At 38.6% G+C, this 14,177-nt stretch overlaps 1 protein-coding gene across 1 annotated transcript in view; it reads left to right on the forward strand.

Annotated features, from left to right (window-relative positions):
- The first annotated feature begins 3,602 nt into the window (after positions 1-3,602).
- The window catches only part of LOC136877135 (NEDD8), a 61,667-nt gene continuing 51,092 nt past the window's right edge, over positions 3,603-14,177 (forward strand). Inside the window, exons 1-2 of the mRNA XM_067150949.1 lie at positions 3,603-3,832; positions 3,926-4,031. Coding sequence (XP_067007050.1) covers positions 3,782-3,832; positions 3,926-4,031 — 157 coding nt within the window. The 5' untranslated portion in view covers positions 3,603-3,781. The remainder of the gene's footprint in view (positions 3,833-3,925; positions 4,032-14,177) is intronic.

Consider the following 14,177-nt stretch of genomic DNA (forward strand, 5'->3'; position numbering starts at 1 on the left):
TCGTTCACCGTGAGGTGACAGCTCCTCTTTTCTGCCACATTTGCCCTTACGATTCGGTGCCAGAGTGTTTTTTTCACGTAACCTAAGATTGATATTAGCCACTGAAGTTTTGAAACTCCACCTTTTTTGCTATTTCGCGCTGTGGAAGATTAGTTTCAGTCAAAAGACCTTGAATCATTTCCCTTTTGGTTGGTGACTGGTACTTTTCTAAGCTCATTTCTGAAAAAACGATTTGAGGTTATAACAGAAAAAATTGTTAATTTTCTCCCAAAGGAGCATAAACTTATCGTAAACGTACCGGTACGTAAAATATATGTACGTGCAAGCAGAAATGAATATAATTGATTAGGTTTAACTTACCATTAGAATCTTACCTTTAAAAAGCAACTTGTGTGCAGAGAAAATGAATACAAGAGCACTGCCTTCGTAATGTCCAGGCTGTACTGTACCTCTGATGACGTCACGCTTTGGGGGGAACTTGAAGGCTATACGCATACGCTCCGCTTGAATAACACACTCGTTTAAATTACTTAAAGAACTGTTAACACCTTATAAAACCAAAACGTGTCCTCAAATATTTGTTAATTCTGACATACAATGCATATCCTTCTCCGTAACGTTCTATCTCTCGCGTATGTACGTTCGTTTGCGTGAGTACAGCCTAACACTTTGAGACATATTCTTTCGATTTTATCCATGTTCTGGTCAACTGGAACATTCACATCACACACACTGACAGAAAACATGCAGCCAATTACCATTACTATTTATTACAAATATACATTATTTCTGTACCACACTGTTTCCACTCCATGAACACTGCAGCTTTCCTGGACCTCTTACAGGAAGTTACACCAGTATGGAGTAGGTCTGCTGTCTTTGAAGCACTTTGTTGAATACACAAGTCGGTGTGAATTTTGGAAAAGTTATTTAAAAATATATACACTCAAATATATATAGGCCAACACTGTCCGGCCAGGTCTTCCAATTTCTTCCCGTAGTCACAAATGACTAGGGAATCTGCTAACTGCATTGACTCCAAAGCCAAGGACTTTGTGACACACTTAGGATCGTCTAAATTCAGAAATACCATCTTATATGTATCTGACACTAACACACAAAATACTTTGCACACCTCAATTCCAAGTTCTATTGACATGTCTGATGGATACTTTAAGCCCCCTCGATTTAGGAAATTGAGATATCTTACTTCTGGAGGTAATTCATAAATAAGATCTGAATCTGTCAGAAGATAATATTTACATAAATCACACTGCTGTTTGATGCTCATAATTTATTTATTTTATTATTATTATTATTATTATTATTATTATTATTATTATTATTATGCTATTTGCTTTTCGTCGCACCTACACAGATAGGTCTTACGGTGACGATGGGACACGAAAGGTCTAGGAATAGGAAGGAAGCGGCCGTGGCCTTAATTAAGGTAGAGCCCCAGCATTTTTCTGGCGTGAAAATGGGAAACCACGGAAAACCATCTTCAGGGCTGCCGACAGTGGGGTTCGAACCCACTGTCTCCCGAATACTGGATACTGGCCGCAGTTAAGCGACTGCAGCTATCGAGTTCGGTGATACTCATAAATAAGACTTGCATTTTCAAATACACCGAATTCAGGTAAGCCGTAGGTCTGATTACATAAAAATATAGGGTCTACCTAATGTTACCCATGTTTATGACATAAAAAATTAACTCACCATCTGGACGAGACACTCTTATTTCTCTCAGGATGTGATTTTCAGGAAAGTGCTTAATACACACAACTGTGTTGTGATTAACTATTAAATTCTCCCTGGGAATAGCCTTAACTCCTTCTTCATCAGAAGGAAGCGCTAATACCGGAGTGTACTCTCCTTGTTTACAATTGGCTTTGCAGCCAGGCACACAGCAACTCTTAGGCATGGAGATTTCCCTCACTGATCATCTTAATTCAAGTATATACAATTCGTTGTTAATAATAATAAAACACAGAATGCACTAACTCAATTAATTTTACATTATAAATATAACTGTACACAAATAGCTTCACATAAATACACGCTCACACTAAGTTTTCTTCACTAATTAACGACTTTCCACTTAATAATGCAGTCGATGACGACTCATTCTCACATATATCTGAGTAAACACGCGGCCATCGTTAAAAATTTCAATAAAACTGCGAAAATCTATGTTTAACTCTACTAACTAATATGCTAAACTTTCCCCCTAACGATCAGCTGATTGCTTTCCCGCGCTCGTTACACTACGGCCTGGACATCACGAAGGCAGTGACAAGAGCGACACGCATTTCCCTCCATAAGTATAAATTTGCGTGAACATGTAAACAGTGTGACCAACATACAATATTTTTCACAACCCTCCCACTTAAATGTTTCCTTGATATATAAATGCACTTACAGTCTTCCTACAAACACTTTCCAGTGTCAAAAAATGGTTAAATGAATCCATCAAGAGAAAAAAAATATGAGGTGGTCATATTTATTTGGCCAGCGACTGTAATATTATATTTTTAACTGAGGGAGTTGAAGAAGACAAAGCAACTTTTCAGAGAAATCTCTGGGCTGAGGTTCTCCAGGGTGTCTTTCTACTCTTTAAATGTAGGTACTGAAAAGAATTGCTGTTGCCAGTCAGCTGGAAAAGCATATTTTGACTTTGAGAAGTACATGATGCATACGTGATGTACCGGTATTTGTTTAGGATATGATTTGGAATGTTTGGTAAAATCTGAAACCTGATGAACGCAACGAGTTCATGAAAGATGCAATAAGTTCTTAACTGAATTGTGCGACGAACTACAGAAAAGATTACTAGAAAATATAGCAACTTTACAGACGAAGACAGTGCGATATCCTTCTACAGCATCATCTCAGAAGAAACCTGAAATACTACAACTCGTACCCAATTTCAGTGCTCATAAAGTAGCAGGGAATATAGATGACAGTGTTTCAGAGTGGAACATTCTCCGAGGAAAACAATGGCACAACAAATCAAGTAGTACCGGTACTACGGCTTTCTGGGCTGAGGTTTTCCAGGATAATGATGCAGCTGGAAATGATCGTTTCTGTAAAATTGGTTATTTTGCATTAGGCTACCACAGAGGAGAGCGCATTTTCAGTCTTTTCTATTATAAAAAAAGGAATAGGGTTTCGTTGGAACTAAAAATGCTTTACTTCGAACTAGATATTATTTATTAGGTAAAAGACATGTTGTACTCGTTTTCAACGATCCCTGTTGATGCGTCCAAGTAACATCACAAAAATATCGAAATAAGAGAAGAAGAAGCGGAGGTGCTAGCAAATTTTAAGACTTCTGGAGCATCATTCAGCAGGAATATAATAAAGACAAACTCGTGGGGAGTTTTCTCGTAAATACTATCAAGGATGGTTTCTTATATTTTTCTTGTATGTTTCCAATCATTCTTTTGTTGTTTCGTAGTATTTCTGTAGATTTTAAAAATATTGTGTTTGATCAATATGATGATGACGAAAATATTAATTATAATTTGGGTTTTAAAAAATCTCATTTAGTGGATTTTTAAAAGTGATTTTGGGTGCAATTTGGACATATGGGTTGGCGACACTGCCGTTGTTTTCTTGTTTTCTGGTGTAGACTTGTTTATTTCAGCATGTCATATACCAGAAACACGAAAAAGTAAGACATTTCAAAATACGGGTTATTTATGAACAAAGTCACATTTTTTGTGTGCTTCCCTCGTTGATTATCAATATCAGATTACTTGTACGGTATTTGTAAAACATGAAGATTTCGGTGAAAGATGTACAAGGCCAACAAGAAGCTGTCTTAAGGGTATACGATATTAAGATTTATTCTGTTCCTATTTCTGGACGTTTGTTTATATTGCCAATCCTACAAGTAAGTAATATGTTTGTGTGTTTGTAGGTTTCACCTGAAACCAATGTCTTGGAAGTGAAAGAATTCGTGGCAAGAGGCATGGGAATACCCTTAGCACAACAGCAAATAATTTTTTCTGGAAACGCGTTGTCAGGTTGGTGTGATTATTTAATATTGTGGTTTATTACCTTTTCCTCTCTGAAATGATTGTATATTACATATTTATTGTTACTGGTAAAGATGTTCACTAAGTGCCCATTGGCTCCTTCCATCAGTAAGTCTAAATCACGTAATTCCCCCGTTATCAAACCATTTTCGTATTTAATCTATTACTTTGCTCGCATTTTGAATACAATGCTCCGAGATTCAGGCTCATGTAAGAGGAAATGACGTTTGCATTACATTTAGGATCGGATTGAGTGGTAGCTGTTCCTTCTTGTTATACAATTTGCTTGCTAATCATGTTATTGTCCTTTCATTGGACTCTTATTAATAGTTCGCGCAGAAGTCTATAACGGAATGCTGATGTATCTCACAAATCAGCAGTGAGTAATGAATAGCTAACACTGCTCCTGCATGCATCACTGTGTGAGGTTTGTATATTAGTACTTAAAGCTGGTAACTTCCAATAGTAGTCCGCTTGGTGCGACTGTCTTTTCTTTTCTTCTGTGGCCTTCTCGTTGTCGGGGCGGTGGACAAGTCTGCCAATGTCTCGAGTTGAGTACTAAGATGGAACAAGCCCCCAGATTAGAGCCGCAAAGCAGCCTTAGGCATCTAGTTTCCCTTGTGCAAAAACCAGTGGTGTGTGCTGATTAGGGTAGGGGTGCAGAAGACCGTTGATCTGCATTGGTTGGGGCAGGGTTGGACAAGATGGTCAGGGTAGGGGTGGGGACAAGAAAATGGGAGTCTGGGGGCCTAAGCCCCCAGGCTAGAGCCGCAAAGCGGCTTTTGGCCTCTAGTTTCCCCCGTGCAAATACTGTTAGTCTGTTTTGATTAGGGCAGCGCATTCTATGCGGGCTAGTGGTGGAAAGTCGAATCACAAATTTTTTATTCTTCAAATTGGCGAGGGGCGATTAGAATGTATTTTATGGGGTCCTGTGGTGGAAAGCTATATTACAATTGTTTTCAGTACCCTTTTTCCAAATAAAAATATCTCCAGGCCAATAACAACTGGTTAGCGTACAATGTAACTCTTTTCAGTATTTTTTAAAGACGCAGATTCGTTCCAAGCCGATATGAACGGAATCCTGTATTCCATATTCTTTGTGCTTTTATTCTGCACGGGTTGGTAATACAATCTGCGATTGTTGACAATGGCGCCAGATGCAACTTTATATTGGCCAATAGAAATTTAAATTCGTACTTCAGGAATACACAATGGTGAGTGTTGCTTTCTATTTGGTTAAAGAAGTAAATGTATTATCCGCACACTTTATCTTGGTACATTTGTGTACGGGAGTGAGGAGTAAGGAGGGAACTGTCACGGTATCGATAGTGCTGCCTGGTGCTGCCAATTGAATGAAAATGAAATCTGAATTGAATCGAGAATATGATCGATCGATATGAAATTTCTAAACCGTTATCATCTTAAGCCAACAACTATGTCACATACACATTATATAACATTATAAAACATTTCTCAATGCGAATCTTGTTCCTAGCGTGAATTCTATACTTTGGCTTTGTTGTGTAAACAACAACAGTACTAGTACGTAAAGTGTACGCCAGATGTCGCACAACGATGCTTAGCGATTCATAGTTTGTGTTTCAAAGGTTGCCAGTACGAATCTTGAAGCTCGCCGAGGTCGACCGATTCAGCACTAGAGTGTAAATGCACCAAGATAAAGTGTGCGGATAATACTTCTGTTGGCGGGATGGTGGGTTTCAGGATATCGCAATGAACACATCTCTTTTTTAAAAGCATTTCCAAGTAAGATTTCTGTAAATTTTGATTCCTATTAATGTCACTAAGGTTGGAAGTTGCTGGCTTAAGTTTTACCCTTCTACCACTGCAAGCATGATTGCCTTTTCCAACAATTCTGATTTCCTCATATTATGCCCAAAATAAGATAACTGTAATGTTGTAATTAATGCCTCAAGAGGCATGTTCTGAATGATCCACTTGTTCATCACTTTTGAATTCTGGAATTCTGGGAGTGACATAACATACAAATTTAAGCCGATGCCAGTGGCAGGCAAAAGAACAAACGATTTATAATATCAGGTTATAAAAGTAAATATATTTCTGGGGCTGGTTTTGTGTCCCTGTCCTCTGTAAGGAACATGTGAATCTCTGGGTAGTCTTGGAATGTAAGATTTGTATTATTTATTTTTGTACAAAGGGCATTCAATATATAATGCAACACATTTTATTTCTCGGCCAATTTCAGTTTCAAATAATTGGAATTTTGTTTGGGACATCTTTGAATATTCCCGCTTCGTCTCGTAGATTTCATTAATTTCCAGTGAGTGGCAGTGCTATGACTAGCCTTCAAAATGGTGTCTGTAATAGAGGTGCGTAACAAACAGGGAGCAGTTAATGAGTTTTTAATGGCAGAAAACTAGGGAATCACAGATATACATAGGCGCTTTCAGAATGTCTACGGAGACCTGGCAGAGGACAAAGCATGGCAAGTTGTTGGGTGAGGCATGTTTCATCATCACAACAAGGTCGAAGAAATCTGTCTGATCTCCCGCGTGCCAGCCGGCTATACACAGCTGTGTTGCCTACAAAGTTGGAACATGCGGACACCCTTATTCGAGTTTCTCGACTGATCACAGTCAAACATTTCACTGCTGAACTTGACGTCTCTGTTGGTAGTGCTGACACACTTATCTACCAGTTGGAGTATTCAGAGCTTTGTTCCCAATGGGTTCCTCAACACTTAATCAACATCTGTATCACCTAACAGAAGACCATAAAGAGCAATGAAGAAACATCTGTGCAGAATTTTGCTCATTATGAGGCTGAAAGTGACAATTTCTTGTCAAACATTGTTACAGGCGATGAAACATGAATTCATCGCTTCGAACCGGAAACAACAGTGCAATCCACACCAACTCTCCCATGAAAAGAAAGTTCAAAAACATACTCTCGGCTGGTGAAGTCATGGTTACGGTCTCCTGGGACTATAAAGGAGTTATTCTGTTCGGTGTCCTCCCTCGTAGTGAAACGATCAACTCTGAAGTGTATTGTGCTACTCTGAGGAAATTGAAAAAACGTCTTCAGCATGTTTATAGCCACAAAAATTTAAAAAAACGTCTCCTTCTCCAACCAATGCAAGACCTCACACAAGTCTGCGCATTCGGGGGATAGTGGGTTTGAATCCCACTGTCGGCAGCCCTGAAGATGGTTTTCCATGGTTTCCCATTTTCACACCAAGCAAATGCTGGGGCTGTACCTTAGTCCACGGCCGCTTCCTTCCCATTCCTAGGCCTTTTCTATCCCATCGTCACCATGAGACCTATCTGTGTCGGTGCGACGTAAAAAAAAAAAAAAAAGAAAAAAAAAGTCTGCGCATCCGACAGGAGTTTACAAAACTTCAGTGGACTGTTCTTCCTCATCCACCCTACAGCCTGGATCTTACGCTTTCTGACTTCCATCTGTTTGACCCTATGAAGGATGCACTCCGTGGGAAGCACTTAGTGGATGATGGGGAAGTTATCGATGCAGCACGATGTTGGCTCCGACATCGACCAGTTGAGTAGTACCATGCAGGCATACAAGCCCTCACATTACGGTGGTGGGTGCATTTGAATCCTCAATAAAACTAACCTGCTTTTAGAAGAAAATATTTTGCATTGTATATTGAACTCCCCTCATATATAATTGTTCAGGAGAGCGTCTTATAAATAGACTGATTATGTGCCTAATGCGATCGATTGATTAGCCATTAAACCTTTTCCAAGTGTAATATTTTACACCGGTGTTCTTGTTGAATCTGTGTCAGTAAGTGTGTCACCCTATCATTTTCAACATGAATTGATTGCGCTGCTAGCTTTGGAAACCACAGACAGTCCTCAAACCATATGGTAATTGGAAATGTAATCAGGAACTAGTGACTTTTGATATTGTGTCACTTAAAAGTAATAATTATAACAACAATCAAAACTATTAATGTACCTTCTTTGTAGATCAGCAAGTAGAGCATGCAAATCGGTTACAAAAGCAACAAATTCCAGCTCCATGTATGTTATGTAATCTTTCCATTTGAAGAGATGTTGCATCCTTGCACTAACGAATTGAAGCTCTTTCTCTGTTAGATGGAACAAAAATGACTGTAAAACTTTGCAACACAGGATTTTTTTGTGCAACAGAAGTGAACTGGATTTTGGTGAAAACTACAAAATAAGGTAAATGTACCAATAGATGACACCCTTGCCTGGCAGTACCAATAGGTGACACTCAGTCTGAACGTCATAACACTAAAGAATTTCCACATTCTCAGGGGGTAGTGCAAGTACTGGCAACATTAGTGACCTTAACTTGACTGCCTGAACTGGTCCCTAGTTCTTAACGTAGTGTGCCGCTAGCTTCCATCCTCTCAGTACTTTACATTGCACTTGTCCACTATGCATAAACAGCTCACCCCTCATGCTCCTCAGTTTCAGCCTGAGTGCATTGTTTGACGGACCCGGTCTAAAACTCCTGGCATGCTCCTTGACGTATACGTGTTTATGAGTTAAGTTTTATTTTTCAGTTAATATAGTAAGAATGTGTCAGTTTTGTTTTAATTTAGTGTAAAATAGTGCTGTCGTATGTGCTGAAGTCCAACACATCATGGATAGAAATAGGGAAAGAGAAATCGAAAGACTTTTAGAAAAGGAACATTCGTCAAATGTTGGGATTGCCTGAAGAAGAGCAGCCCGCTGCAGATCCACAAGAACTAGAAGGACCTGGAAGATGTGCCCACTGGAACTGAAAAAACAACAACAGAAAAACCAAGACTAGATGCTGTGTATCCCAGCGAAAGAAGAACACTCGGCAGTGACGTGTTCGGTGCGGTATGGAAAGTCAGGAATCAAGTGATGACGCAGAATAAACGTCAATTGTTTAACATCCAATTTTTGCATTGTTAAAATATCTTTGGACATTATTTACAAGTTGTTTCAAAATTATTTACTAGTTTTGTAACATTAAAAATAGATTTTTCTTAACTTGCACTATTTTTTCCTGACCCGGTCTAAAACACCATGCGTGCCTCCTCATGGGGTTATTTTTACGCGCCCTCTCCAGGGTTAACAGAGTTATTCTTTAATGTAGCCTACATGGTAAACTATGCTAATTTCATTATAATTTGACTTCCAGAACTAATAGTTAACAGGGGGTGTCAGCCGTTGGTGTCCATGGTGTCAGGTATTGGCTTGTTGATTCGTTTTACTATTTCTTTTTTTTTTCTCCCTAGATTCAAAATGTTAAAAAAAAAAAGAAAAATATTAACAAGAGACCATGGCTGATGCAATAGAAGAAGTGGGAAATGAGAGTTCTATGATGGCAGTGGCCAAGGGAGTTCCTAGGGTGACACTAATGTATAAAGTCATTTGATTTCATTGTGTGTGTGGCTTGAAGTTTTAAAAACATTGAAGACTGATTTCATTGCATTTTTACTCCAAAGACTGATCTCATAGCTTTTTTTAAATTTGAACGCTGATTCCTTTGCCTTTTTTAACTTTAAAATCTGATTTCATTCATTTTTATTTTTGAGACTGACTTTTTATACTTTTTAAGTACTAGCTACTGTTTTCCTTGACTAGCACTATTAGAAATGTTCTTCCTTGTAACATTGATGAAGATTAAATGATTTTGTGTTTTAAAATATGTTATCTATTGGGCCAAAATATATGACATCTATTGGGAATCTTGACTTGAGGGGTGTCACCTATAGGGACTAATGCTAAACGTGAGGATAAATTTAATTATCAGTAGTTGAATTAAGAAAATGGAAAACTTCACCCATATTCCAGTAGGGGATAGTCCAGGGCACTTAAGCTAGTTTCTTGCTCGATAAAATAGCATTTATTTTAAGCATAGTTCTCATTTTGCCATTTTTTTTTCCTCTTATAGGTGTCAGCAATAGGTACCTTTACCTTATCTCATTTTATTAACACGTTATTCAAATTACATCACTGATATGCTTAAATTTTATGTGGATTTTGATCATAATATGCCTTAATTGTACATACGAGATAACATTGAATACGATAAACTACCTAATGCCTTTGTTAAGAAGCTGGTCTTCAGTCTTAATACTATGGAAATGGTCTCTAGTTTTCTATTTATTTGAACTGATTTAATTTAATAAACAGCGGAAAACTGTGACCTGTCAAGAAAAGTATAGACGAACTCTTCAAAATAATTGTAAGCTCCTTTTAGGATTAAACCTGATTTTGATTTTAGATTGCTTATTTTAACATTTTAAGTCAGTTGATATTTTGAAGTGACAGAAGGTTGTGTGCTTCATAATTTACCACTTTTGGGTAATATAAGTGAAGCGTGGAACACTTTCCAGTTGGGGATCCTGTCATAGATAACCATGCCAGATGCCACATTTGTAAAAAGAGTTTCTCGCAAGTAGGAAAATTTCATAACACTAGCAACCTTAAGAAGCATTTTGTGTCAGTTCATAAAATTGTTTTTTTACTGAACATGAACATCCCAACAAAAAAATCGAAACGGTGGAAGTGTAACAAGTCTGGAAGAATCTGTGCTTGTTCATTCCATTTCAAAGTCATTGTCCTCGTTATAGTCTTCAACATTATCATAGTAACTATCCAGCTTACACTCGCATCTTTTTTTGGACGGTAAGTCCGAATTAAATGGGGGGTTAATTGGTCGGATGTAATTACCTGGAAAATAACCTATACGATATGCAAATACAACCAGCTATTTAGCATTGTTGAAGTTAACAGATCTAAGCAGTTGATTACTACCTTGAGAACTGAGACATGCTGTGCCTGCTCGTAAGCACATATTAGATGACATTCTTCCAGAACCTTATCAAGAAGTAGAAACAAGAGTAAAGGATGAGCTCCAAAATACAAATAGTATAGCTATTACAACAGATTTGTGGACATCAACAGCAAGCAACGACTATCGGAGTATCACCATTCATTTTTTAGACAAAGTCTGCAAACTTCGACATAAATGCATTGAAGCGATGGCATATGAAGAAATGAGGGACACAGGTAAAAATATTGCAAATTTTTTGGCGAAGACTTTAGAAACTGAGGTTTAGTGGATAAAATAGTGGCTGTGATTTATGACAACTGTCATAATGTAGTTAAGTGCTATGAGTTGGGGAAAATTTCCCCATTTGCCATGTGTAGCTCATACACTACAACTTTTTGTGAAAGAGGAACTTTTCATTTCAAAGAATATTGAGAATCTCATTGTGTTATGTAGAAGAATTAGTAGGAAGTTTCAAACACTCCTCAAAATCCACAGCCGGGCTGAGTGGCTCAGGCGGTTGAGGCGCTGGCCTTCTGACCCCATCTTGGCAGGTTTGATCCTGGCTCAGTCCGGTGGTATTTGGAGGTGCTCAAATACATCAGCCTCGTGTCAGTAGATTTACTGGCATGTAAAAGAACTCCTGCGGGACCAAATTCCGGCACCTCAGTGTCTCTGAAAACCATAAAAGTAGTTAGTGGGACCTAAAGCAAATAACATTATTATTATATAATCCACAAAAATTCTTAGAGCTGCACAGAAACCTCTTCCTCTACTACAACACCGCCTGATTCAAGATGAACCTACAAGATGGCAACACTTCGTATGTTAAAAAGACTTAAAGATCAGATGAGAGCCATTGCATTCTCACCTGCCGATCTCACCCTTCCAGTAATTCTTACAGTATCGCAGTGGGAACATGCTGATTCATTGCTCAATACATTAAACTTTTTTTTGGTCAAGCAACACTTGCTCTAAGTTTTACACTGACAGTGTCCGAGACAATCCCTGTTGTGAACAGTGCTATATCTCGTCTTCAGAATCCATCACACAGGGGATCAGGAATTGTGACTACAGTAAGACTGTCATTGCTGGATGCAATTAATATCTGCTATAAAGACATTGAAGAGTATGAAATATGTTCCATAGCAATGCTGTTAAACTCCCATTTAAAAGGATGGCTTTCTGGCAGTTGAGTGCTCTCACTCTTGCTATAAACTGCGGCAATTTGCTAATCAACAGGAGGGTCCTGAATTTACAGCTGAAGAGATAAGCTTGTAACTCTTTGTAATATGCTGTGTGTTTAAATCTTTGGCAAAGCTGTAGGTTGCACTTAACTCGCCAGTGGTCGCTAAATGACCAAAATGCTCACGGTTATTGAAAATAATCTGCTCTTTTATACGGCATGTAGTTTTGAACTTGAGTCCTGATGTACCTTCGCACTGCAGTTTTGAGAGAAGGGCGGATGCATTGAAATGCACATCTGTGACTTTGAGAAGGGACAAGGAGGGAGGAATTATCAGCGACCGCTAACGGTGAGCATTTTGCTTCATGCGCGACCAGTCACGTTGGTGCTAATTTCTGTGTGTGTTATAGTTTTGCTATTGTTTTATGTTTCATAGTTGAAACAGGTTTTTGCAACTTATTGTATTAATGTGTTGTGTAATTAGTGCATGACGTTGGCTTCAAGTCGTGACATTTTAGCTTGGTTTGATGAAATTGCTAGTGATCAACTCGAGGGTGAGAACAGTGACTTGGACTGTGAAAGTGAACATTAAACGGACACTGAACAGTCTGAGACAGAAGAATGTGCTGATGAAACTGTACCTGGAAAGCAATCTGTAGCTGGCGAACAACATGTTGGAGGTAAATGAGAATGTCATGTTTAGTGACAATGTTTAATAGGGAAAAATAAGGTGACAAAGTGGGGCAGACACCCACCAAGAAGAAATACACGCTCACGTACTTGTGCTGAAAATATAGTATCTCATCCTCCTTGTGTAAAGGGCATTGCGAAAGCCGTGCGCACTATTTTAGGAAGTTGGGAATTGATTTTTCCAGATACAGTTATTTGAGATTTATTACTATTTATAATTTTATTTCTAATTTTTAGTGTTTTTATAACCATTTAAGGGGCTGCCTGGCTGAGGCGGTAAAGGCGTGCTCGGTTTGTCCGGAAGGATGTGGGTTTGAATCCCCGTCAGGAAGTCGTAAAATTTAAGAAACAAGATTTCGACTTCCAGAGGTGCACATGGCCCTGATGTTCATCCAGCCTACCCAAAGAATGAGTACCAGGTTAATTCCTGGGGGCAAAGGCGACCGGGCGTAGAGCTAACCACTCTACCACATCAAGCGTCGAGGTTATGGATAGTGGAAGCCTTTACCTTCCACCCCTCCAAGGGCCTTCATGGCCTGTATGGAGATGACTTTGCTTTGTTTTTTTAATAACCATTTGAGATTTATTCTTATGTTCATTTAATGTCTTAATTTACGCTTTAAATCTGTTGGTATTTCATATGTAAACGTGTCATGTCATACCGTGAACATTTTGCTCAACGTGCAACCACTCGTGTTACTTTCATCCTAGCGACCACTGGCGGGTTAAATACTCTCTAACAATTGTATAGTAAAGATTTTACATTAAAAAAAAAAAAAAACCATTTCAGATGACACATTCTTCGGAGCCAGCAAAATTGCCCAGTATGTCATGCTTGTATGGCAGGAATTAGCAAGAAAATATGAAAAGTTCATTGTCAGTTAACACCAAAGTGAAATCACCACATACCTGAAAGAAGATCTGTAATCCCCGCTTGCAAGTGTTTACGATTATCGGACAACAAATATATAAGTTCCAAAGCTGCAACAGCTAGCTGTGAAGTATTTATGTAAACTCCCAGCAACAGTATTTTCTGAGAGATTGTTTAGCACAGCAGTACTCGTTTGATAGAAGTTGAAGTAAGCTCAATCCCGACAGAGTGAGAATGCTTATACTTTTGAACAAAAGCTTATAACACCATCAGAGGAGCCGTTTGAATAAACATTTTTTTGTAATATCTGTAGCCATCTCTTTTCAGTTTCGACTCAGTTATAAATTAACTGTTAGGCTCTTCAGTCTGACGAAACTAATTTTGAGTAAATACATTTATAAACTACCTGAAAGAGAAAACATATGCTAACAGTATTACACCTGAAAAAGGAAACAACTTAATTAAAATAGAATGACATTTTTCATTCTTGAGAACCGGGCGAGTTGGCCGTGCGCGTAGAGGCGCGCGGCTGTGAGCTTGCATCCGGGAGATAGTAGGTTCGAATCGGCAGCCCTGAAAATGGTTTTCCGTGGTTTCTCATTTTCAC

Source organism: Anabrus simplex, chromosome 1 (assembly GCF_040414725.1).
Source record: "Anabrus simplex isolate iqAnaSimp1 chromosome 1, ASM4041472v1, whole genome shotgun sequence".
NCBI lineage: Eukaryota > Metazoa > Arthropoda > Insecta > Orthoptera > Tettigoniidae > Anabrus > Anabrus simplex.